This window comes from Dendrobium catenatum, unplaced genomic scaffold (assembly GCF_001605985.2).
Source record: "Dendrobium catenatum unplaced genomic scaffold, ASM160598v2 original_scaffold_238182, whole genome shotgun sequence".
Classification (NCBI taxonomy): Eukaryota; Viridiplantae; Streptophyta; class Magnoliopsida; order Asparagales; family Orchidaceae; genus Dendrobium; species Dendrobium catenatum.
The window spans coordinates 325,144-350,706 of record NW_021556590.1 but is presented as its reverse complement, the minus strand read 5'-3'; the positions used below and the strand labels follow the sequence as shown (position 1 = coordinate 350,706).

Genomic DNA, 25,563 nt, shown 5'->3' with positions numbered 1-25,563 from the left:
AATCCTGACCACCAAAATAACCCTCTCAGTTCTTGATTATCTTTGTACTGCCTAGATGAATTTCATAGCTAAAGAGGTGAGCTTCTTGCAATATCTTTTCTCTTAAATTGCCAACATTTGGAATACATATTCTACTTTTATACTTTAGCAATCCTTCATCATCGAATACAAAATTCTCTAATTGTCCTGCTTGCACTTTCTTTATGATGTCTTGAAATTTTATATCTTGAGATAATGAATTGAATACTTTTTGAAGGATTGAATCACCAGCTAATTTAATAACTTATCTTTAGTGTACTTCTGATTTACCACTGATATATCTAGTCTTTTAATGTCTCTAATTATCTACTCCTGCTATGTGATTATGGAATTTGCACATCCAAGAGTTTTATGCTAAGTGCATCTGCAACTACATTTGTCTTTCCAAGATGATATTGTATATCCAAGTCATAATCTTTAATAAGCTCAAACCATCTTTTTTGCCTCAGATTAAGCTTTTTTTTTATTGAAAATCTATTTTAGACTCTTTTGGTATGTAAACACTTCACATCTCACTCCATATAGATAATATTTTCATATTTTGAGTGCAAAAATTATAACTATTAATTTTGAACCATTGGTGAGATAGTTTCTTTCATAAACTTTCAATTACCTTGAAATATAGGCCACCACTCTATCATGCTACATTAATACACATCTGAGTCCCCTCAATGAACCATCACCCAAAATTTGAAATTCTTCTAAACCTGATGTAATTGTTAATATTTGGGCAGTCATTAAATAATTCTTTAGCTTCTATAAAGCTCTTTCATATTGATTATTCCATTCAAATTTTATTGCTTTTTGAGTTAATCTCAATAACGACATTGTAATACGAAAGAATCGTTCTATAAATCTCATGTAATAACCAGCAAGGCCCAAAAAACTCCTCAATTATGAAACTATGGTTGGCCTTAGCCACATTGTAATAGCTTAGATTTTATTCCAATCAACTGAAATACCTTCACCACTAATCACATGCCAAAGGAAGTTTATATTGCTCAACCAAAATTCACACTTTAAAAACTTGGCATATAATTTGTTCTCCTTAAGTGTTTGTAACACTGCATGTAGATGACTAAAATGACTCTTTTCATCTCTTGAATAAATTAAGATATAATATATAAACATAATTACAAAAGTGTTCAGAAATGATTTGAAAATTTTACTCATCATATCCATAAAGACAGTTGGAGCATTCATCACTCCAAATGGCATTACAATAAACTCATAATGGCCATATCTGGTTCTGAAGGTAGTTTTAGCTATATCCTCTTCCTTAATGCGTAGTTGATGATACCCATAATGTAAATCAATCTAAGAGAAAATTGTAGCTCCTTCTACTTGATCAAATAAATCATCAATTATGGGTAAAGGATGTTTATTTTTAATAGTAAGTTTATTCAATTCCCTTTAATCTTTCTTCTTTACAAATAATACTAGAGCTCCCCATGACAAGGAACTTGGTCTGATAAATTCTTTATCTAACAATTCCTATAGTTGACTTTTTAGCCCTTGTAATTCCTTAACTATCATTATGTAGAGTTTCCTTGCATTGGTTTTGAATATGGTAACAAATCAATAGTGAAATCTATCTCTCTTTCGGGTGGTAATACTGACAAATCATCCAGAAATACCTCTGGATATTCTTTGACTATCATTATATATTTCAACTCTTTAACTTCTTTATTTGTATCGTTTACTTGAGAGAGAAAACACTGACATCATTTGGATACAAATTTACAAGCTTTCATATAAGTGATTATCATTGAAGAAATTGTTCTATCTTCATAAAATTTACACTCCCTTTCTCCAAGAAAATTAAATTTAACAATTTTTTATTATAATTTATAATCACAAAATAATTTAATAATCAATATGTTCCCAATATCATATCAAACTCTTTCAATAAAATCTTTCAATGGTAAGATATTGAAGGTTGCATTAAATTCCTTTTCATCTATTTTAAAAATCACATAATAAATATTATGAACATTCATGGTGGATCCATTTGGCATCAAAACTTTTAAAGTTGTGGATACTTTATAAAACATTACTCCAACTAATTTTGTTTTTCAAATTCCTTTGAAAGGAAGGAGTGTGATGCTCATGTATCAAAGAGAATTTGTATTGGCCTTCCTAGAATTGTTATCATACCTATAAAATTTTTATAGGAATTAACATAAACATATATCATTTCCTTAAAAATTTTCATATTATTTGATTATGCATATTACTTGATTATTCATGCAATTGAAAAAAAAATTATGAATTAATTAAAACATTAAATAAAAACATGCATATAATCACATTAGGTGAGTCCTTGGCATCATGTTGAGATAGTGCATATACCCTAGGCTGAGTATTCTGTCGACCTTGAATTTGTCCTCGAGTAGAAACAGTTGATTCTTTCATTCTTGGTCTTCCAGCATTTCTCTGGGGCCCAGTATTCATCATTGATTCTCCTATTGGTATTTGCCCCAAAGTAAGATAGTTCTTCGCTATTTGACCTGGTTGATGACACCACAAATAAGTATTTATTCTAGATAGACATTCTCCTTTATATTGTCTTCCACACTTGCTGCAATTGTTCATGCACATATGACTACCACTGCTTTCTTCCAATTAAATTTTCCATCCCATGAAATGGATTTACTATGCGAATCCTGAGAACCTCCCATAACATCCCCATTTTTTCTCTTTTAAAATTCACATCTTATTTGAGTATTCTACATGTCCATTTTTACCCTCCTAGCTCTCTCCATCAATATTGAATAGTCTTCAATCCCCAAAGGAATAAGAGGATGCCTAATTACATCCTTCAATTCAGATAAGAATCAGTGACACTTTTTCTCTATAGTATGTATTAAATGAGGAACATATCTAGACAATGTGGTAAATTTAACCTCATACTATATGACTGATCTATCTCCTTGTACCAATCTCAAAAACTTATCATGCATCTGCCTCCTTACAGAAAGAGGCACAAACTAGTCTCTGAATTCCTAAATAAAGTCATCCCACTTAATTTGCATGTTAGGTATTCCTCCAAATTTTTCTTGATGTTGACCTCTTCATGACCTTTTAGCCTCACCATCCAGTACAAAAGTTGTCAGTGAAACTTTTCTCTCTTCAGGATAGAACATGCCTTCTAAAATCTTCTCAATCCTTAGCAACCAATTCTCAGCCTCAATTGGCCCCACTACCCCCTTAAATAAGGGTGATCTCATATCCTGAAGTAGTTTTAGATACTTATCCATAGTCATACCATCACCACCACTCCATGATAGTTGATTTCTTGAGTCTTGAATTAGTTGTGTCATTACTCTCATCATTTGAGTTAGTGCATTAGGATTAACAACAATATTTAGCATTTTCCTTTCCATATTTTCTTCTTTAGAATCATTCTGAGTCCTGAAATACAGTTTAAAATTTTGCATAAATTCATAATGTATTATCAAATCAATTTCAATAATCAACCTAATGACTCTTTTAGTATGATTCATATCTCTGATACCACTTTTATTACGACTCGGCCCGGATACTCGAATTAATGAGACGAGAATAAAAAGGACAGATCGTTGTAACATTCCATTCAAATTAAAAAAATAACTGCAACATCACTATACAACTAAAGAGCCGCTATCACAAAATTTCTATTAATCTACTCATTAAATCTTTCATATACTTATATTACCTGTTTATATTTGTACGCCATTTTCTGTAGACGTGTTCCTATTCTCTTTCAGTTATTTCTATTTTTTTTTTTTTTTTTAGACTTACTTGAAATTATTAGTTTAATGGATGGAGTTTACAATATAAACTCAATGGATAACTTTTCTATCTACATAACAAATATATATATATATATATATATTATTTTCTATTTCATTCATTCATTCATATAATATTTAGTATACCCTAAAATAGAATATTTAACATTTATTTTTTTTTCTAAGTCAATTTGTACAGGAGCGCCGTCTAAATGTACCAAAAGTAAAACCATTTTCTTTTCATTTTTCTATTTCCATTTAACGTGCACGTGTACATTGCTTCCCCAACTAGTAGCATACAGGGGCAAACTTCTGTATTTTTCATGCATATACCTTTTCCATATTTTAATTCTTTCATTTCAACTAGTTCTTAATTCAATATTTCATTTCTATTACATTTTATAGTAACCTATATATACTTCATAAAATGCTAATTCACACTCTCTTAATTTTTTTTCTCTCAATTAATATCATTCATGTAAGATATAATAATTGCAATAATTAGAAGAAACATGAAAGCAATTGAATGGAACAAAAAAAAAAACTTAATTTATAAATTACTCACTTTATTTTTCTCTTCCAATATTCATCTCGGTATGAGAACCTTTAACTGTTCACAATAACATCAATTTTTAAATTCCAAATTTGAATGTCTCAATTATTATTAATAACAAACATTTCATTTCTTCAACTATTTATATAAAATACCTCACAATAGTTCTCTCTTTCTTACAAATTTCTTCCTTCCTCTACCATCGAATCAACGTTTGTATCACTTGGATTCTTCTAGCATAAAAATCAAAATATATTTTTTATTATTTCTTAAATGAAAGGAATGAGAAATGAAAGTATATAACCACAAACTATATAACTTATTTTTCCTTAAGAAGGAATTTTAAAGCCCAAATTCTTCTTTTATATTTTCTAGATTTTCTTTATTTACCTTTAACTGGACATTTTTCTTTCTTAGATTATAAATTATATGATAATTAGCATGGGAAATAAAAAGAAATCAGTGAACATACATTCCTCTTTTTACTCCTCTTCTTCCTTTCCAAAAACTTCCTCCCTTTCCTTCAAATTTTCCTTTATGCATTGAATCTCTTCTTTTACCTTCAATTAAATATCCCTCACTTTTTAGATAAAGAACTAGGGAAGGACATATACAAAAATGGGGAAAAAATAATAAACCTTCGCTCATTTCCTCCCAGCCGCCTCTCACAACAGTTCTTCTATTTTCGCTTCTTTATCGATAAGGAAAGAATTAAGAAGAGGGAGTTATACTTAGAGAGGAGTCATTTGATTTCATTCTCACACTCAATCCTTCACTCAGAATAATGAATCGAATGGTTCAGACTCGCCTGCAATCGTGATTGGTACTCTCCAAGCGCTGTTCTACCTCTGACTATCGCAGCATTATTATGAGAAGTTTGTCGGCCGGTTCAATTGAACTGATAAAGGAAAATCGATTCTTACATCAATGCTCAGTACAAGCTCATACAAGCACATACAAGTGCATAGAATAAGCAAAAGAGCAATGCACATTTACTATTGCGCTTTCACTATGCATTGTTACTTCGCTCTTGTTGCGCTATCTTTCACTACACTTTTAAAGCCTTTTTTTTGCACTTACACTGCAAAATTTGCTACTAAATTTGTTTCTATGCTTTCATTGCTTTGTTCTATTATTTCACTTTTAATATCAATTTATAAGACTCATTTAAGTGGCCGCTCTGCCATATGATCTCAACATCTCTGTTGGGTAAACCTGTGAGTAATTTTGGTTAAATTGACTCAAAATAAATTGAAATATATAGAAAATTTTCTTTTTTGAAATCAAACCTATGAGCAGAGCCAACTCATCATATGTAAATTTTAGTAAATGACCTTTAATAATGAAACATTGTTCAGAGATATCCTAGAATTTCAATAGCTCGTATATCAGAGACATATTTTACTAGAATGGTGGGAAATTCAGAAATCGATGGATATTATAAATCTTTAATATGTACTCCAACATCTTGTTTCGAATTTGTATTCAAAGATTATAATTTTGATGATAACAAACATTTCTGGCACTTCTATTTTTCTACGATTATCCTGCCTACTAACGTTATAGGTCCACAAGGTCAATTGCAAATCAAGCCAGCTCAAGATTGGGTAGATTAGGATTGAGTCAGTCTGTAAGCGTTTGTTAAGTGTGTTTACCTTTTTTTGAGTCAAATGTAATAAAATAAGTCCTGATGCTAAAGTAACCTTGCACACAAACACTTATGGGGAAAATTCTATCTATTTTTAAAGTTTTTTTATTTTTTATCATATCATCCGGGACGATCATAAATCATCTTGGACGATTAGTTAAAAACATAAACTCTAATTAGGGCATTCTGATTAAGGCATCCAAAATTAAGCAAATCATCCTAGACAATATTTTCATCGTTCTGAATGATAGACTCAAATTAGAAAGAATCAGTCGCTAACTCTTTTAGGCATGTTATTATTTTTAGACATCGTCTAGGATATTGTCTGGACGATGCATTATAATTATGACTAAATTAGTTGGATGATTAAGGAAAGTAATTAAGGTTTGATTGATAGATCATATCATCTGAGACGATCGTAGGATCGTCCGGGATGATCAGTTAAACAAACTTTAGTTTCTTCTTGGACGACCAGAACGATATTCTGGATGATATGTATTGATTTAAACTAATCGTACGGGATAATCGATAAATCAGCCTGGAAGATCAATTATTTTTTCATTGTCCAAACATATAAAGTCTGGCCGAACAAAGTGATGGTCTGGATGATCTTTGATATTTTGAACTAATCGTATATGACGATCCAAAAAACATCCTGGATAATCAGTTATTCTTTCATCGTCCAAACGGGTAAAGTCTGGCCGAACGAGCGATGGTCTGGATGATACTTGATGTTTTTGAACTAATCGTATAGGACAATGTCCCATCAGCTTAGATGATCAAAACAAACCAATCCTTTCATCGTACAGCCTCCCTCAAATCATCCTGGCTGATTGAGCTGAATTTGTACTAATCGTCTTGGATGATCTTTATCAATTTGTTATAATTTAGGGAAATTTTGAAGCCCTTATGTATAAGATCTCTTATTTACTCAAGATGTGATCTTTTGCTGATGTCCTGATCTAAGAGAGTCAAGAGGAGAGGGAGAGCTTGGGAAAGAGAGAGAGGATCTTCTAAGGGGGAGTTTATGAGGGGTTTCACAAAGGTTGCTCCGAGCAAGGATCAAAGTCGTATTCTGCAGTCATTGTCCCTGGTTCCTTGGAGGTTCTAGAGAGGTTTACTTCAGCCATTGATCGAGCTTCTCTACCTACTTCAGGATGAAGTGAAAGGAGTTGAGTTCTCTTCCTGTTTCACGATGAAGCCAAAGAATTTAGGTTCTCTGCCTCTCCGCTGGGTCGGTGGAAAGGAGTACATGCTTCTCCGTCTTACTGTGGGGGAAAAAGAAGAGACACTAAGTTTAGTGCAATACTTGGAGGAGAGGCTACGGGGAGTGGACGTAGGTCAAGTTGACTAAACCACTATAAAATTTGGTTTGCGCTTTCTTATTGCTTTTCACATTTAATTTTCACACTTTATTTTTGTGGGTGAATATTCTTAGTTTTAAATAATGATTTCTTTTTGAGAATTTTTAAAACACCAATTCATCCCCGCTTTTGGTTGGCCTTGGGCTAGTTCATAAGGGCTTAACATCTCTAACAAACTTTTAAGTGATATCAGAGCGAGATTCATAAAATCTAATTTTTAAAAATTTTTAAATTTTGATCCATGACTAACTTCGGTTATTGTAATACTGCAGAAGGGTATTCTATTACCCGACCACCTTTGTATGATAATATATCTTTTGATTTCTAGAAAACCTGTATGTCCACGTTTTTACAATCAATTGAATATCGCATGTAGATACTTATTAAAGAAGGTTATTCACATCCATCGCATGAAATTAATGGCATAAAAATTAAACCTCCTTTTATTGAATGAACATTTGATGATAGGGATCTAGCACAACTTAATGCAAAATGTTTGAATTACTTTTTCTGTGCTTTGAAATCTAAAGATTACATTCATGTTTTAACTTATACCATTGGTAAAGAAATCTAGGATAAATTATGTATCACTTATGAAGGCACAAATGAAATTAAGCAATCTAGGTTGAATATCTTACTATATGACTATAAACTTTTTTGTATGAAACCTAGTGAATCGATATCTGACATGTATATTAGGTTTACTCAAATTGTCACATCACTACATGCCTTAGAAAGAGAGCTAACTAACTATGAAAAAATTAATAAAATTTTAAGATGTTTGCCATCTTTCTTTGATGCTAAGATTACTGCAATAACTGAATCTAAGGATTTGAATATTTATTCTGTTAATAACTTACTTGGATCGCTCATTGCTTACGAGTAAGGAGTGAAACAAAAACAACTTGATGCAGGAGAGAAAAAAAAGGAGAAGATTGTGGCACTGAAGAATAAAAATATGGATATTGATTCTTCAGGGTCTGAAATCGATGATGTTGCCTTAATCACTAGGTAATTCAGCAGCTTTCTAAGGAAGAAGCAAAAACACCATCAGAAGTGAAATAAAGGTAAGGGTAGCAAAAGATTTTAAAAGTTATACTAATATGATTTGTTTTGAATGCAGGAAGCTGGAACATGTTAAAGCTGATTGTCCTATACTTAAGGCTCACCCAAGTAAGGAGAAGGGTAAGGAGAAACTCAAGTTCAGGAAGGATAAGAAGCAGTTCCAAAAGATATTTTAGGCAGATTCTACATCTAACTCCTTTGAGACTGAAGCTGAATAGGAGATAACAAACTTGTGTTTGACGATGGATGGTCATCTTGGTCAGTTTAATAAAGAAGATGTATGTGAACTAACCCATGATCAATTACTTAAAATTTCTGAGAAAATTCATGCATCATATATGAAATTTAAGAAATCGCATGCTAGCTTAAAATTAGAATTTTTAAATTTGCAAAAAGAGCATAAAATTTTACTTAAATATCACTCTACACTTGATAGCAATCACATGTTATTACTTGATGAGTTTTATGAGTTAAATAAAAAGCATTCTAAGTTGATCATTGAGCATGATTCATTGAAAGTATCTCACACTACACTTGAAAATGATTTTAAAATATATATTAATAAATCTGAGAGTATGGAGCACTATTTGAAAGTTGATAATGCTATTTTAGAAAGTGTTAACTCATTTTTTAAAGCTAAATTAAAAGCAATTGAGAAAAATATGACTCTACCCATACCTGAATAGTTTTTCAATCTTGATCTAAAGCCAAAAGTTTTGAAACCTAAGAAGAGACACTATAACTCAAATAGATTAGTAAACTCCTTTTTTGGTGTTAGATATTTTTTATGTGGCATACTAAGACACATTTCACACACTTGCACTGTTTACGATAGTACACATTGGGTGTGGAGACCCAAATTATATGATTCATAGCATAGCACATATATATTACATTTTTCTTTCCATAAGAAGGGACCCAAACTTATACGGGTTCTTAAATTTGATATTTGATGATTTTGTAGGAGTGTTCCATAAAGGAATTCATGAGAGCATGTGATACCTAGATAGTTGATGCTCACAAAAAATGATTGGAGATGCTAATTAATTTGTTTTGCTGGAGGTCAGGGCTGGAGGCAATGTCACTCTTGGAGACAACACCACCAGGAAAGTGGTGAGCACAGGTATAATCAAAAACTCCAAGAACCTTTTGATTGAAAATATTTTTCTTGTAGATGGACTGAAACACAACTTACTCAGCATCAGTCACCTTTATGATAAGGGCTTTATCAAAAAAATTTTGGCAAATACATTTATTATTAGCTTAAATAACAACACTATTTTGCAGGAAAAGTGAATTAACAATATTTATATACTTGATTTGAATAACATTGAATGTGTTGTCTCATTTTGCTTAAAAATTGTCGCTGATAAGTCTTGGTTGTGACACAGGAGGTTATGTCATGCCAGTATGAAGAACCTTAGGAGAGTGACCTAAAAAGACCTAGTTAAAGGTGTCCCCAAGCTTAAGTTCACTAAAAACCACTTGTGTGATGCATGCCAACTTGGGAAGAAAGTCTAATCCTTCTTCCATTCAATTAAGAATATTAGCACCTCTAGACCTTTATAAGTCCTTCACATGGATTTGTTTGGACCCATTAGCACTACCAACTTAGGGGGAAAAGTATATGGATTTGTGAATTGTCGATGACTACTCGAGGATCACTTGTATTAAATTTATGTCATATAAGAGTGAATCTTTTGATGAATTTACATCTTTCTCCATTTGGATTCAAAAAAAGCTAGGTTGTGAGATCTTGACCATCCATAATGACCATAGTGGAGAGTTTGAAAATGAGAGATTTGGATACTTCTAAGAGGATAAAGGAATTAGTCACAACTTCTCAGCTCTTAGGGCCCCTCAGTGGAACGGGGTAGCTGAAAGAAAGAACAGAACCTTAGTTGAAGCCGCTAGAGTCATACTTGTTGAGTATCTACTTCCAAAATACTTTTGGGCTAAAGCGGTAAACACAGCTTGTTATATGTTGAATAGGGTGAATGTTAGAGTCAAACTAGATAAGACATCCTATGAGATCATTAAGGGTAGGACACCTAGCCTTTCCCATATTTATGCCTTTGATTGTAAGATTTTCATTCTTAACAATGAGAAGTCATCCTAAGGAAAATTTGACCCAAAATTTGATGGAGTATTCTTTTTTAAGATATTCAAGTATGGTAAATTCCTTTATGGTGTTTAAGACATTGGCGGTGGAGGAAACTACTCATGTAGTGTTTGATGAATATGATCCTAAGAAATCTAGAGTTGAGAATGAAGATGAAGTTGGAGAGATTATTACCCAAGGAGTTGAAATTTTGGAGAGAATGACAGATCCTCAAAACACTTAAGGAGTATGTGAGATTGCCCAAGGAGTAGAAAATACAAATATAGAGGAAAGGGTAGAACCTATACACATTGCCTAGAAATGGGAGATATTCTTGAAGTCATCCTAAAGAATTGATTCTTAGGAGACCCTTCTGAAGGTGTTAGAACTAGACATATACTTAGGAAGAAAGTGAACCACTCTATCTTTATCTCAATGGCTGAACCCACCAACATCAATCAAGCTCTTTCTGATGAATTTTAGATCTTAGCCATGTAAGAAGAACTTAACCAATTTGTGAGGAATGATGTTTGGAAGTTAGTAGAAAGACCTAAGAATCAAAGTGTAGTGTAAACCAAATGAGTCTTTAAGAATAAAATGAATGATTATGGTGTGATGGTTAGGAATAAGACGAGATTGGTGGCTAAGGGGTACAACTAAATAGAAGGGATTGATTTTGATGATACATTTATCCATGTAGCTATATTGGAAGTCATTAGAGTGCTACTAGCATTTGCCTGTTATAAAGGATTTAAGCTTTTTCAAATAGACGTCCTTTTTAAATAGAGTAATAAAAGAAGATGTGTTTGTAGAGCAACTCCCAGACTTTGAGAATTCCCAATTTCCAAATTATATTTATAAATTAAAAAAGGCCCTATATGGATTAAAACAAACACCTAGAGCTTGGTATGAGAGGCTTAACACATTTTTACTTGAGAGGGAGTTTGTCATGAGGAGCATAGACACAACTTTTTTTCTGAGAAAAGTAGGAGATGAGTTACTCATTGTTCAGATCTATATTGATGATATACTTTTTGGATCTTCTGATAAAAAGCTAAGTGATGATTTTTCTAAAATAATGAGTAATAAACTTGAGATGAGTATGATGGGAGAGTTATCATATTTTTTTGGGTTTAGTATAAGATAATTGGATGATGGAACCTTTCTAAATAAATCAAAGTATATTAAGGACATATTGAAGAAATATGAATTGGATAAAGAAAAGACAGTAAATACTCCCATGACCTCCAGTGTTTAGTTGGATAAGGAACCAAATGAAAAATATTTTGATCAAATGAAGTATAGAGGAATGATTAGATCACTACTTTACCTGACTGCTAGCCAATCTGATATAATATTTAGTATTTATCTCTGTGCTAGATTTCAAGCTGATCCTAAAGAATCTCATCTGACTGCAGTTAAAATAATTTTTAGATATCTCTTAGGGACCCAAAACTTAGGAATTCGATATCTTAGGCACATCACTTCTTTTGAGATTATTGGATATTCTAATTCTAATTTTTCAGGATGTATGGTGGATAGAAATAACACTTCTAGGACTTGCCAATTCATAGGATAATCATTAGTCTCATGGTCTAGTAGAAAATAAAATTATGTTGCACTTTCCACTGCTGAAGCTGAGTATATTGTCTTAGGAAGTTGTGTAGCCCAATTCCTTTGGTTAAATTAACAAATTCTAAATTTAGGATTACCTATAGGTACAATTTCAATCCTTTGTGACAATATTAGTGTCATCTGCATCTCTAAGAATCATATCCAACATTCAAGAACCAAACACATTGACATAAGACATCACTTTATTAGAGACCATGTGACCAAAGGATACATCAAGTTATATCATGTGGAAATTGAGAATCAACTGACTGACATCTTTATTAAACAACTGGCTTTTGACACATCATCATCTTAAAAACCAGATTGGGTGTGATTGACATAAATGCATGAACTAGATGTTTACTAAATTCTGAATTTTATGTTATGTTGTTTTTTATTATTTTCTACTCTTTCTTTTATTTCTGACTTTTATTTTATTTTTTTACTTTTTTTATTTGTTATTGTTTTTCATTTCTATTATTTTAGTTTTCTTCTTTTTTTATCATTACTGAAATGATATTTTATGCCTTATTTTTATTTTTGAATATTTGTAGTCAATATTTGACATCTCTAAATTAGTTAAAGAGAAAAACACTGTTGATTGTTTCTCTTCCTCTAATTTCTTTTAGCAGTGTAATTTTTTTTTCAAAACAAAAGTCTATCTCAAATTAACAACTGGAGTTTGCGATTGAAATCTTTTCTATCTTTTTTCAGTAATCTATCTTATATAAATAAGGTTTAAAGTCATTAAATCACTTTCAAACTTTCTTAATCTTGTTATTGCATTTATCATATTAATTTGATTCTACTTTATAGTTTAGTCTTCTTTATATTAGAGAGTGGGTTTTTCTTCTCTAATATCAGAAAGATATTATCATAACTGAGAGTATTTAAAAGTTTTAAAAGGGATCTAGCTTGTGAAAATGACAAGAGGCATAAAATGAGCCCAAAAAGAAGAAAAACTGAAAACGATGCGCAATGACTTCCAAAAAATTAAAAGATACACAAAGAGTATCAAAAATTAAAAGATACACAAAATGCACTAACCAATTGACAAGGTGCACAAAATGATCCCCTAAAAAAGCAAGCTTCCTTCTCTTTCAAATCTTTAAATCTGAGAAGAATTCATATGTCACTTGATGTTTTCAAATATTTGTTTTTTAAATTCATGATTATAACTAATTACTTTAATATATTATTTTATAAGATATTTTTCTGGAACTAAGATTTGAACAAATCTCTGTTTCTTATCCAATTAATTTTTCTAAGTTAGATCTTTATTTTTAAAAGATGGTTTACCCTGTAAGAAGTCTGAGTTAGGGCAAACAAGATCGGTTGTTCTACCATTTTTTGGATTTTGACTCTTATAAATTTTTAATTCTATTACATGAAAAATTTACCACATTTGTCCTTTGATAAAAATAATTATTTTTATTCTTTTTGTCTTTTTTCTCGTCTTTTTCCTTGTTTTATTTTTATTTTTTTTAACTATTTTTTCTTATTTTTGGGCCTTCTCTGATCATCTCTATCTATCCACAAAATCTTCAATTTTTTATCACAACGTCATGGATGATATTCATATCATCCTTGACGATATCTTCACACCACCATTTATCTTCTATCTAATTAATGATATGAATTTTTTGTTTAAGATCATCCCAAATGATCCATTATCGTTCCAGACGATCTGATCGTATTATGCTTCAATTATTTGTGATCAGTCTGGACAATCCTCTTCATCTTGGATGATATTCTAAAATTATGCTCAATTGTTGGTGATCATCCTAGACAATCCACATGTTCATCCTGGACGATCCATGTGGCAAAGATATTATACGTTTTAAATTTGGCAAGTACGATCCATTATTGTCGATCATCCTGGACGATCCACCTAATCTTCCTAGGCAATCTACTTTTTCAATAGTCGTCCGACATGACTCATTAGGATAATCATATGTGTCTAATCATCCTGGATGATGTATGATCGTCTTGGACAATATAACCGCCTTTTTGATTAATCGTCCTAGACGCAATAATTTTGCATGATCGTCTTGGACGATCTGGTCGGTTCTTTATAAACAGCCATCCTCAAATAGTTTTCTCACCCCAAATCTTTGTATTCCTCTTTGCTTTCACACATCCACTAATATTCTTGTTAATGGCGGGTGGCAAGTGCTCCAGAATGCTGACTTGAAGTTCTTCGAAGGGACATTATTAACCCTCATTTCACTGAGGCGGCTGACCAAGCTGCCTACCTTCGTTATAAGATAGCCGGGATCACTCTATCCAGGATTGTCAACCCTCATACTCTTACTTACCATGTCCTTAATCTTTTTTGCTTATAACTCCCTCATATTTATCCTTACCCTCACCTTCCCCTTCAATTCTGAACTTCTCTTTGAATTTTTTGCAAGCCTTAGGATAAACTCTTCTTACACTGCCCTTCAATCCTATGTCAACAAATGCCCTATTGAAATTACTTATCAGGACTACCACGAACTTCTCCAATTGTCCACTACTGGAGACAAGCTTCACCTCTTATCTTAATATCTTAATTATGACTGGGCTCCTACCAATCACCTTTTGAGAAACACTCATGTCTCTTATCATGATGAGTCGTCTAGCACCTTAGTCAAGAATTCTAGGACAATCCAACATGTACTTCATACCTCAGTTATTCCCAAAGATGTTGATCGTGTCCACATCACTCCTCTCCTTTCGATCGCCACCTTCTACATCATGGCCCATAGAGAATTCAATGATGCTGATCTTCTTTTTCGTTACATTGAGCATCTCACTAGCATTAGGGATCCAGGACACAGAAAGAAGCCTAAGCTTACCTTAGGACACATCATACCTTATGTCTTAGAAACTAATTTCAATCTTCAATATCCTGCCCCACCTAATTTTTAGTCTGCCTTCTACACCAATAGCTCCTTCCATATTCTTCACATTACTCGTCTCCGCCTGGAGCACGAGGAAGCTGAGGGAGATGAGGAGGAAGATGCTCATACACATGTTCCTACACCTGCTATAATCCGCCAGCACTCACAGCTGGATCAATTGGTGGAGCGATTTTAACCAGTGGGAGGCCAGGTTTGACTCTTATGTTGTTGCACATGAGCAGAAGCATGCGGTGGATGTCACTAAATTTGATGCTTATGTGATTCACCAACACCAATAGCACGACTAGGACATGGCTTAGTTTGGGAGTAGTTCGTTGCTATTTCTAGTTTCTTTCAGCCACCACTACCACCACCTCCTTTTGATGATCAAGGCCCGTCATACTTGTAAATTGTTTTCCTTGTGATGATTTCTGTGATGTTGTTTACTTCTTTTTTCTGTTATATTTTTTTTTTCTTTTATAGTTTTCTCCTCATTTTTGTGATGTCAAAAGGGTGAGTAGTGGTAGTGTTTATGTTATTTCATTGTACTTTTTTTACTACTTTTGTTTAGTGTTTGTATCATTGTTTGATTTTAGTAAAATTTGGATTTCTTGATTCACATTATTTTTCCTTCACGTTATGTTTCAATTTAACTGCTTAAATTAATTTTTCTATCAAATATTTGTCATCATAAAAAAAGGGAAGATTGTTACGAGTTTGGATTCTGAGATTATAATTTTGATGATATCAAACATTTCTGACACTTCTATTTTTCTATGATTATCCTGCCTACTAATGTTTCAGGTCCACAAGGTCAATTGCAAATTAAGCCAGCTCAAGATTTGGTATATTAGGACTGAGTCAGACTGTAAGCGTTTGTTAAGTGTTTTTATCTTTTCTTGAGTCAAATATAATAAAGTGTGTCATTATGCTAAAGTAACCTTGCATACACACTCAGGGGGAAAAATTCTGTCTGTTTTTAGAGTTTTGTGTTTTTGATCATATCGTTTGGACCTATCCTAAATCATCATGGATAATTAGTTAAAAATAGAAATCTAATTAGGACATCCTGGTTAAGACATCTTAAATTAAGTAAATCATCCTGGACGATATTATCATTGTCATGAATGATAGACTCAAATCAGAAAGAATCAGCCGCCAACTCTTTTATGCATGTTATTATTTTTAGACATCGTCCTGGACGATGCATTACAATTATGCAAAAACTAGTTGGATGATTAAAGAAAGCAATTAAGATTTGATTGATATTTCATATCGTCCGGGCTGATCGCAAGATTATCCAAGATGATCAGTTAAACAAGCCTTAGTTTCTTCCTAGATGACTAGAACGATGTTCTGGACGATATGTATTGATTTGAACTAATCGTGCATGATGATCAATAAATCAACCTGCACGATAAGTTATTTTTTCATCATCCAACATGTAGTCTGGTTGAACAGAGCGATGGTCTGGATGATCTTTGACATTTTGAACTAATCGTACAGAACAATTCAGAAATCGTCCTATACAATCAGTTATTTTTTCATCGTCTAAACATGTAAAATTTGACCGAATAAAGTGATAATCTGGATGATACTTGACATTTTTGAACTAATTGTACATGATGATGTCCCATCAGCCTGGACAATCAGAATAAACAAATCCTTTAATCGTCCAGCCTCCCCCAGATCGTCATGGTTGATTGAGGTGAATTTGTACTGATCGTACAGGATGATCTGTCGATCGTCCTAGACGATCTTTGTCGATTTGTTGCAATTAAAGGAATTTTTGAAGCCCTTATATATAAGATCTCTTGTTTACTCAAGATGTCATCTTTTGCTGTTGTCCTGACCTAAGAGAGCCAAGATGGAAGGGAGAGCTTGGGAGATAGAGAGAGGATCTTTTGAGGGGGTGTTTGTGAGGGGTTTCACAAAGGTTGCTCCAAGCAAGGATCCGAGTCGTCTTCTCCAGTCGTCGTTCCTGCTTCCTTGGAGGTTCTAGAGAGGTTTACTTCTACGATTAATCGAGGTTCTCTGCCTGCTTCAGGAGGAAGCAAAAGGAGTCGGGTTCTCTACCTACTTCAGGAGGAAGTAAAAGGAGTTGGATTCTCTGCCTCACTGGGGGTTGGTGGAAACGAGTTTTGTACAGGCTTCTCCGTCTTGCTATGGGGGCAAAAAGAGAGGCACTGAGTTTAATGCAATACCCGGAGGAGAGGCTCTAGGGAGTGGACGTAGGTCAAATTGATTGAACCACTATAAAATTTGGTGTGCTCTTTCTTATTGCTTTTTATATTTAATTTCCGCACTTTATTTTTGTGGGTGATTGTTCGTAGTTTTAAATCGTGATTTTTGTTTGAGAATTTTTAAAACACCAATTCACCCCCCCCCCCTCTTGGTTAACTTCAGGCTAGCTCACAAGAGCTTAATTGTGACGCCCTAAGATCTAACTTGAAAAGAATTTCAAGCAATCCATCAATAATTTACCAAAGCTATCTATAACTTCAATCAAATAATCTAGCAAAAATCTATAACATTTAAAACATTAATGTACAAGTCGATTCATATCTCAAAAGATCATATACAATACTCAGGAACTACACTATGAACTGAAATCTATCCTGTCCTGAGTACAAAAGAATCAAAAAAGGACAAAGACCTGGAGATTCTTGATCAACCTCAATCTCCTGCTCCCTTGCCCAGACCTGAAATATTAACAACATATAATGAGCTTCAAAAAGCCCAGCAGGTCACCTAATACCTATAACTGAAATCAAAGCACGGTACTGGAAACAATATGCATGTCAGTCAATCAAATCCATAACAGTTTATTGCACATGATCAATGAATCTATGCAGATACGGAAATCAAATCAGTCGTCAATACAGCGGTAGAAGAATCAATAAACAGTAGAAAATCAGTCGATCTGTCAAATCAATCGTATCAAATCGAATCAATCAAAACAATATTATCTGGTCAATTAAATCGATCGGTATGAAATCATAAAATCAACACAATAAAGCCCAGTCTATACTAGCAATGAATCAAATGCAGCAGTTCAATACAGTGTATCAATGAAGCGAATCAATATCAATAAATCAGTAGTATCCATGTCCGCAACATCAATGAATCAATCACAGTATCCATGTCCATACAGTATCTATAACAGTAGCAATGCACAGTGACAGAATATAAATATCAATGAAATCGTACAATAGTACAATAACAATAAGTCCGTAAATCCGTCAGTAAATCCAAATCAATAAAGCAATAAATCCATCACGAGTCAATGCCATACACATGAATCAATAAAGCAATAAATCCATCACGAGTCAATGCCGTACACATGCATTTCAATACAATAGTCTTACTGAACAAGTACGATCACTAGCTATCAATAATCCATAGTGCTGTTGCAGAAATCTATAGTGCTGTTGTAGATATCCATAGTGTTGATGTAGATATCCATACGTTGGTTCAATAAGAGTCGTCACTCTGTGCTCGTCGGCATAGTAATCTCCTTATGACTCCCAATCGTTATATCAATGATCAATAGTTTAAAGGAAAGCCCGTCGGCCCACCATCATGTACATGTCAAGTCAATCTTCAACCAACGATTCAACCAGGTTCCACTTGTCTTTCAGTATCAATAATCAGATAGTCACATTCGTATGCATATCAATTCAAATCATCAATTTCAGAAAATCGGAAATCGTATGAAAATCCAGCGGCATAACGGCAGTATACAGAATTTACACAAAAATTCACCAAATCAGAATTTCACCAAATTACCACAGAACATTCACAACAACATTATAAGACTTCTATTCTACTGAAGCAACATCAATCAACATCCTGATATTTATCTATTCGATCAAAATCGCACAGAACCCAAAATAACTGGTAGAATCGTTACAGAAAATACTCAAAACGTGTAGAAAAATCATATCAATAACATATCAAAAGTTGTGCGGTGAAAGTTTCGTCAATACAAAATACGGCGCATTTTTCGATAACTAAAACACAAATTTGTGCACAAAACGACCAAAACTCAACATCTTCGAAAACAGAAATAGGATTCAGAGTCCTTACCACGAGATAAACACTTTTCCCAACAGCGGCGTCGGACGAAAAGTGCTCCGCGGCCTCCGGAAACCAGCTTTTCCTTTGCTTTCCTTCTCTTTCTCTCTCCTCAGATATTTTGTTTTATAAAAATGATTTTCTCTCTCCTAAAAAACGAGCTGATTTCCTTATAAAACAAAGCTGATCGGCCCGGCCGATCGCCATATCGTCCAGGACGATGTGAACAAAATTCAATCGTCCAGGACGATATCTCAGGACGATAATTAATTTCTTGGACGATTTGCTCTCTGGCTTGTGCCATGCTCTAATCGTCCCAGGACGATCCAAAATCGGCCTGGACGATCCACTTCAGAAAATCAGCTGTATTCACTGCACTGATCGTCCTGGACGATCTCAATATCGTCCCGGACGATCTTAGGAGGAAAATCAGATCCAGAAAGAAAAAATCAAAGGAACAAGCTCTCACATTAATATCCCTAACTAACTTTTACATCTTTGTGAATTATTTCGACAAATAAGTCGTAAATATTTTAGAAAGTTGAAACGTAGTAACGATATGTAGTTGGATAAACATAAGGAACTGTCTACAAAAAATAAATAAAAAAAATAGTGAATAAGAAATAAAAGCGCAGTGAAAGTATAGTAAAAAAAGTAATTCAAGCACAACAAAAGTTTAGCAAAAATGCAGTGAAATAGTAGAAAATTCGCAATGAAAGAGTAATAGAAAAAACACAGTGAAAGCGTAGTAAAAGTTCAGTGAAAGCACAATGAAATAGTAGAAAATGCGCAACAAAAGTGTAGTGAAAGCGCATCGAAAGCTCTGTAAAAAAACGTAGTAAAAGCATAGTGAAAGCAAAACAAAAGCACAACAAAAACATAGAGAAAGCACAATTACAAATGCACGGCGAAAACACACTTAAAATACAGTGGATATACAAACTGATACCATGAAAGCTATGCAACCTAGTTTAAAACACACTTAAAGTTATGCAACCTAATTTTTTAAAATACAAAAAATATGAATAAGAAGCAAAAACACATCAAAGACGCAACAAGTTCTTGTACCTGTTTACAAATGAGACAAAACTTATGTAACGTCTGGAATGTCGAAGGATTGCAGGAATAGCATCTGGAATACCGAATGAGAGAGTGTGAGCAGTGAAAAATGTCAGGTTGAAAAATAAAATGACATAGTTCTAAGTCTTTTGAACTCCTGCAAATTCAATATTCATCTTTAGATCGGATCGGGTCGGATTGAATGTGCTAACAAAATAGAAATAATAAATAAAATTCAATCGAACATCCACTTATCACCCTCACTTATTAGAATTTAATTGGAGTCCAAACACTCTTACCAAATAATTTCTCCCCAAATATTTTCTCATATGCTGACAGTCGCACGATCTCCGTCGAAGCTATCGCAAAAACAACCGATACCAGACAAAAGCGCCAGGAACTCCAAATCAAATACCTTTCCGTTCAGTCTGTTAAGTTCTACCCGTCCACTCGCCAACTCTATTTCTATCTCCGCGGATCCGCTTCTTCTCCTTCCTATCTCATTCTTTGCGGATAAAGCTGATAATGACTGATGAGTGATTACCTCTAGAAAACTAGGGCTACTCATTTAGTCATTTACCGGGGGCATGGGCAACTGCTGCCGTTCGCCGGCAGCGGCCGCTCGTGAGGATGTTAAGGCTCACTTCCACGACCACAAGGAAGGTGGCGGCGGCGGCGTTGGTGGGAAACACCAGAGCGGAGGCGCAGCCGGTGGAAGGCGGATGACGGTGCTCACCGACGGGAGCTGGGACACTAGATCGGGTGGGATTGAGGAGAAGTATGCGGTCGACCGGGAGCTGGGGCGTGGGGAGTTCGGGGTGACCTATCTCTGCATGGATCGTTACACGCGGGAACTACTTGCCTGTAAGTCTATATCCAAGCGCAAGCTCCGGACTGCCGTCGACGTCGAGGATGTCCGCCGGGAGGTCGAGATTATGCACCACCTGCCCAAGAGCCCCAGTATCGTGAGCCTCAGGGAGGCCTGCGAGGACGATAATGCCGTGCATTTGGTCATGGAACTGTGCGAGGGTGGAGAGCTTTTCGATAGGATCGTGGCCCGCGGGCACTACACGGAGAGGGCAGCTGCGGCGGTCAGCAAGACTATTGTGGAGGTTGTGCAACTCTGCCACCGGCACGGGGTCATCCATCGGGATCTCAAGCCGGAGAATTTCCTCTTTGCGAATAAGAAGGAAAACTCCCCCCTCAAGGCCATAGATTTTGGGTTGTCCATATTTTTCAAGCCCGGTAAGTCTTACTATATTTTGATGGCTGAAATATTTGCAGCTAATGTAAGGTGAATCTTTATTGTTTGCTAGTAAAGGCATTTGCATTTTAATCTTGGAGGTGTGCTGGTTCAATGGAGGGATTATTGCGTGCGGAGTTCAGACACAGAGAAACATTCGATTTTGTGAGTGTGAATAGTAAAAGCGCAACAGTGAACAATAAAAGTGCAACAGTGAACAATAACTGTGCTTTTACTGTTCACAGTCACAAAACTGAACGGTTCTCTTTGTTAGGACTCCGCACGTAATAATCTCTCGATTCCTTGTGCCTTTGTAAGCTTGTGATTCAGCTGCAACTGTATACTCTCACTTCAAGTACATGATTTTAATGCTAAAAATTAGATTTTAAAATAGCACAAATAAACTTTATTGCACTACTTAACTAATATTGGTTCAAGTGAGAAAATACATTATCATGATATTTTAAAGCTACTAAACAATCAAGGTTGGGTTTTTGGAGTGGAATGGGAAGCCTCTCTTTGGGTGTTGAAATATTGGTGGGAGAGTATTGGAGTGGTCGCGGGCCTTCAGAAATTATAAGGATTGGACGTTTTATTGGTTTAGAAAGGAGTTAACAACGCTTATATTCAAATCATTAAAGATATGTATGCAGGAGCTATTACTTGTGTTCAAACACAAGGTGGTTTGACCAAGTATTTCCCTTTTCGGTTGGGTTACATCAGGGATCAACCTTAAGCCCATATCTTTTTGCTTTAGTCATTGATGTTCTCACTAGAAATTTTCAAGAGGATGTACCTTGGTGTATGCTTTTTGCTAATGATATTCTTCTTGTTGATAAGACTAGAGAGGGAGTTGAAGGTATACTTGAATTATCGAGGCCAACCTTAGAGTCTAAAGGTTTTCACTTGAATTGATCTAAAAATGGAATATATGAAGTGTAATTTTAGTAGTAATTGACCTAGTGAGGGGATTGTGACTTTAGGCGATAAAGTCATTAATAAGAGTACACATTTTAGATATCTTGGATCTATTATTCAGAGTGATGGTGAAATAGATGAGGATAATATCAGCAGAATTCAAGTTGGATGGTTGAAGTGGAGGAATGCATCAGGCTTGTTTTTTTTTTTTTTTTTTGAAGAAATGCAAATTTGCATTAAGAGAAAAAAAAAAAGGAACAACCTATTACAAACTAGAGCAAAAAGAAGCTAATGGTTTCTTGATCCAACAGGGAAAGAAACCTTATTGAAAATATATTTGTTAAAACTAAATTTATCATAATTGAAATGAGACCCACTATTTCCCATTTATGCATCAGGCTTGTTGTGTGATAGAAAAGTACCCCTCAAACTTAAGAAAAAATTCTATAAGATGATGGCGAGGCTTGCAATGCTTTATGGTGTTGAATGTTGGCCTTTAAAAGAGAAGCATAATACTAAGGTAAGTGTGACAGAGATGAGGATGCTCAGGTGGATGAGTGGCTTTACCCTTAGGGATAGGATACGAAATGAGCATATACTTGAAAAGGTTGGAGTAGCTCCAGTAGAAGATAAGATCAGAGAGAGTCGCCTTAGATGGTTTGGTCACATAAAACAATAGCCTTTCGATGACCCGGTTAGGAGAGTAGAGTTATTAGATTTGACTTATGTTAAGAAAGTTAGAGGCAAACCTAAAAAGACTTGGTTAGAAAATATTAGGAATGACCTTTCTTTATTAGATTTAAATGAGAATTTGACTTTTAATAGGACACAATGGAGAAAAAGGATTCATGTAGCCAACCCCACGTAGTGGGATAAAGGCTTGATGTTGTTGTTGTTGGACGTTTTATTGGTTGCAGAGAACTACCATGAATGAAGGGTTATTTTTGTGGAGTTTATGGTATGGCAAAGGCTAGGGATTGATATGTAGTGGTCTAGGCTGTGAACGACCATGTGGGTATTAGGGTTTAAGATGTAATGGTGAAGAGGGGAGGCTATGGTTTGGAGATGAGATGGTCTAGGCTTATGGTTTAAGGTCAAAGCCTAGAGCTAGGGTTTTTAGGGTTTAGGAATTGATGTGGAGGCCGAGAGCTTGCAAAGGGATTCTAAGGTTTAGAGAGGTGGAAGAAGTGTAAGAAGATGATAATAATACAAGAAAAAAATTAAATATAGTGTTATACCAAATAAATTACATCATGGGAAGCACCGAACCAACATGAAAATTTGTTCACCACCAAGCGGAGAATTTAAATTGGAATCCAAAACCAAGCTTTTATAAAATTCATTCATCCAGTCTAATATATAAATATATGAACACCCCAAACGATCCTATAAAAATAGGGGTTCATAAAATAAATTCCTAAAAATTAAAAATACAAAATTTAAATTCCAGAGTTGAGGTCAACTTTTGCATGGATTTACATGGAGAAGGTGCTTTAAATTGTGGATGAGGATGGAACCAAGCCTTAGGTTGTCTAATATGCCTTGACTTGTGTAATTTCAACTTGAATTGATCCTAGAAAGTAGATGAGGCTAGCTACTTTGAATTTTGAGTAGGGTTGGCTATATGAAGCTTGGATGAGGAAGGTTAACCAACTTTATCCAAACCATCTTCCAACAAACTTCCAACCACAGTCCAATTAACTTCCAACCATCTTCCAACTAACTTCTAACTACAACAACAACAATTATAGGTATAAAATAAAAAATTAGATCTTGCTAGGTGTTGTTTATTTGATGATGCCCTTGTCATGTGATGGACTTGTCCATCCATTCAAATAAGTGAAATTCAAGTTTCTAATGTATCCATATATACTTATTTCTGTCTTTTGCTTGGACTTATAATCTTGCAGTGCATAAAAAAAATAAAAATAAATAACTTTGTTATGAAACTACAACAACATTCTCTAGGGTACAATTAACTCATTTTAATCCAAAGACCTATTCTATATCGCCCCTCTATCCGATTCTGTCATCTCCAACTTGAAATGGTATTAACGGAAAGCTGAACCATGTTCACTTACTCATAAGCACAGCGTGATCACATTAAATTGTAACATGATATAGCGAAGTAGCATGCAAAAATGTTCTAATAGAATGAAAATTATATTTTACATGATATGGGTAACATGCTATGGCTTTACATAACATTCAACATTGTGAAAATTTTTCTCATTTATGAAATAGAGGAATAGAAAAAACTTTAAATCAAGAAAGCGCCGTAGATATAATCAAACTAAATACTAACTCATTCATGCAATTTAATGCTAATTTATTGGGGTTGTTTAATATGTTTGCCTACAAGAATGCGAAAAGCTTTAATATACAATGCTCTAAAATGGTTGATTTAGGAGATCTACTTTATATAGATTAATATCTTGATGAAATTTTTGTAATTCAGCATCAACTATTGTTGACTTATTTACTGCGATAGGCATCTTCCTGGAGTGCAAAGAGAATTTAGTTTTATTAATTTCTATAATCTTAATATCAAAGCAAACATCAATGCTTATATATTGAGTCTATTTGGGTCAACTGCAATTACTTATAAAATTGTCTATGAAGCATTTGTTGGAAAAGTTGCCATTTGAAATCCAATGTCTTACTTGGGCTTATGTATTAAATTTTTATAGTAATTTTGATGGAGATCTACGAGTTTACATTTGTTGAGAATGCCTAGCAAATAACCGATTTCAGCTGTTAGTCAGGTATAATATGTCAATGTTTTATTTTATAGGTCTTCTTCTAATTTCAATATATTTAAACATGTCTGCGATGATGCTTATAAGAATGGTATGTTTTCTTTTAATTATTTTGATTCCTTGATTTGAGTTGATGTGTTGTTTTGCTTAGGTTGTTGGTTCTATCCTCAGTGCTTGTTTTTTGTATTGATGTGGGCTCCGAAAATTCGGCCCCGGCCTCCCCGCCGCGCACTGATTGATTGTGATTTTATTTGAGTGAGTGAGTTTTAACGAACTAAGTTCCGGGGTAAATTTTGGAAGGCAGATGGGTTTGTAGATAAGACACTACCCAAAGATTTCGCCCTCATTTTGCGAGGACTTTATGATCTGAGTTCTGGTTTCCTATAGGCGCAAGCCCCTATAGTTAATTACCCCTCCCGACCACGAGAGAGAACTTTCGATTAAGGCTAGTCATCAATCAGATTC

General features: G+C 34.3%; 1 protein-coding gene across 1 annotated transcript; it reads left to right on the top strand.

Moving 5' to 3' along the window:
- The first annotated feature begins 20,508 nt into the window (after positions 1 to 20,508).
- Positions 20,509 to 25,106, top strand: LOC110100262 (calcium-dependent protein kinase 16-like). The gene is made up of 2 exons (XM_020827695.2): positions 20,509 to 21,423; positions 25,030 to 25,106. Exons 1-2 carry the CDS (start codon positions 20,766 to 20,768, stop codon positions 25,074 to 25,076), a joined length of 705 nt encoding a protein of 234 aa, XP_020683354.1. The 5' UTR covers positions 20,509 to 20,765; the 3' UTR covers positions 25,077 to 25,106.
- Positions 25,107 to 25,563: the final 457 nt, after the last annotated feature.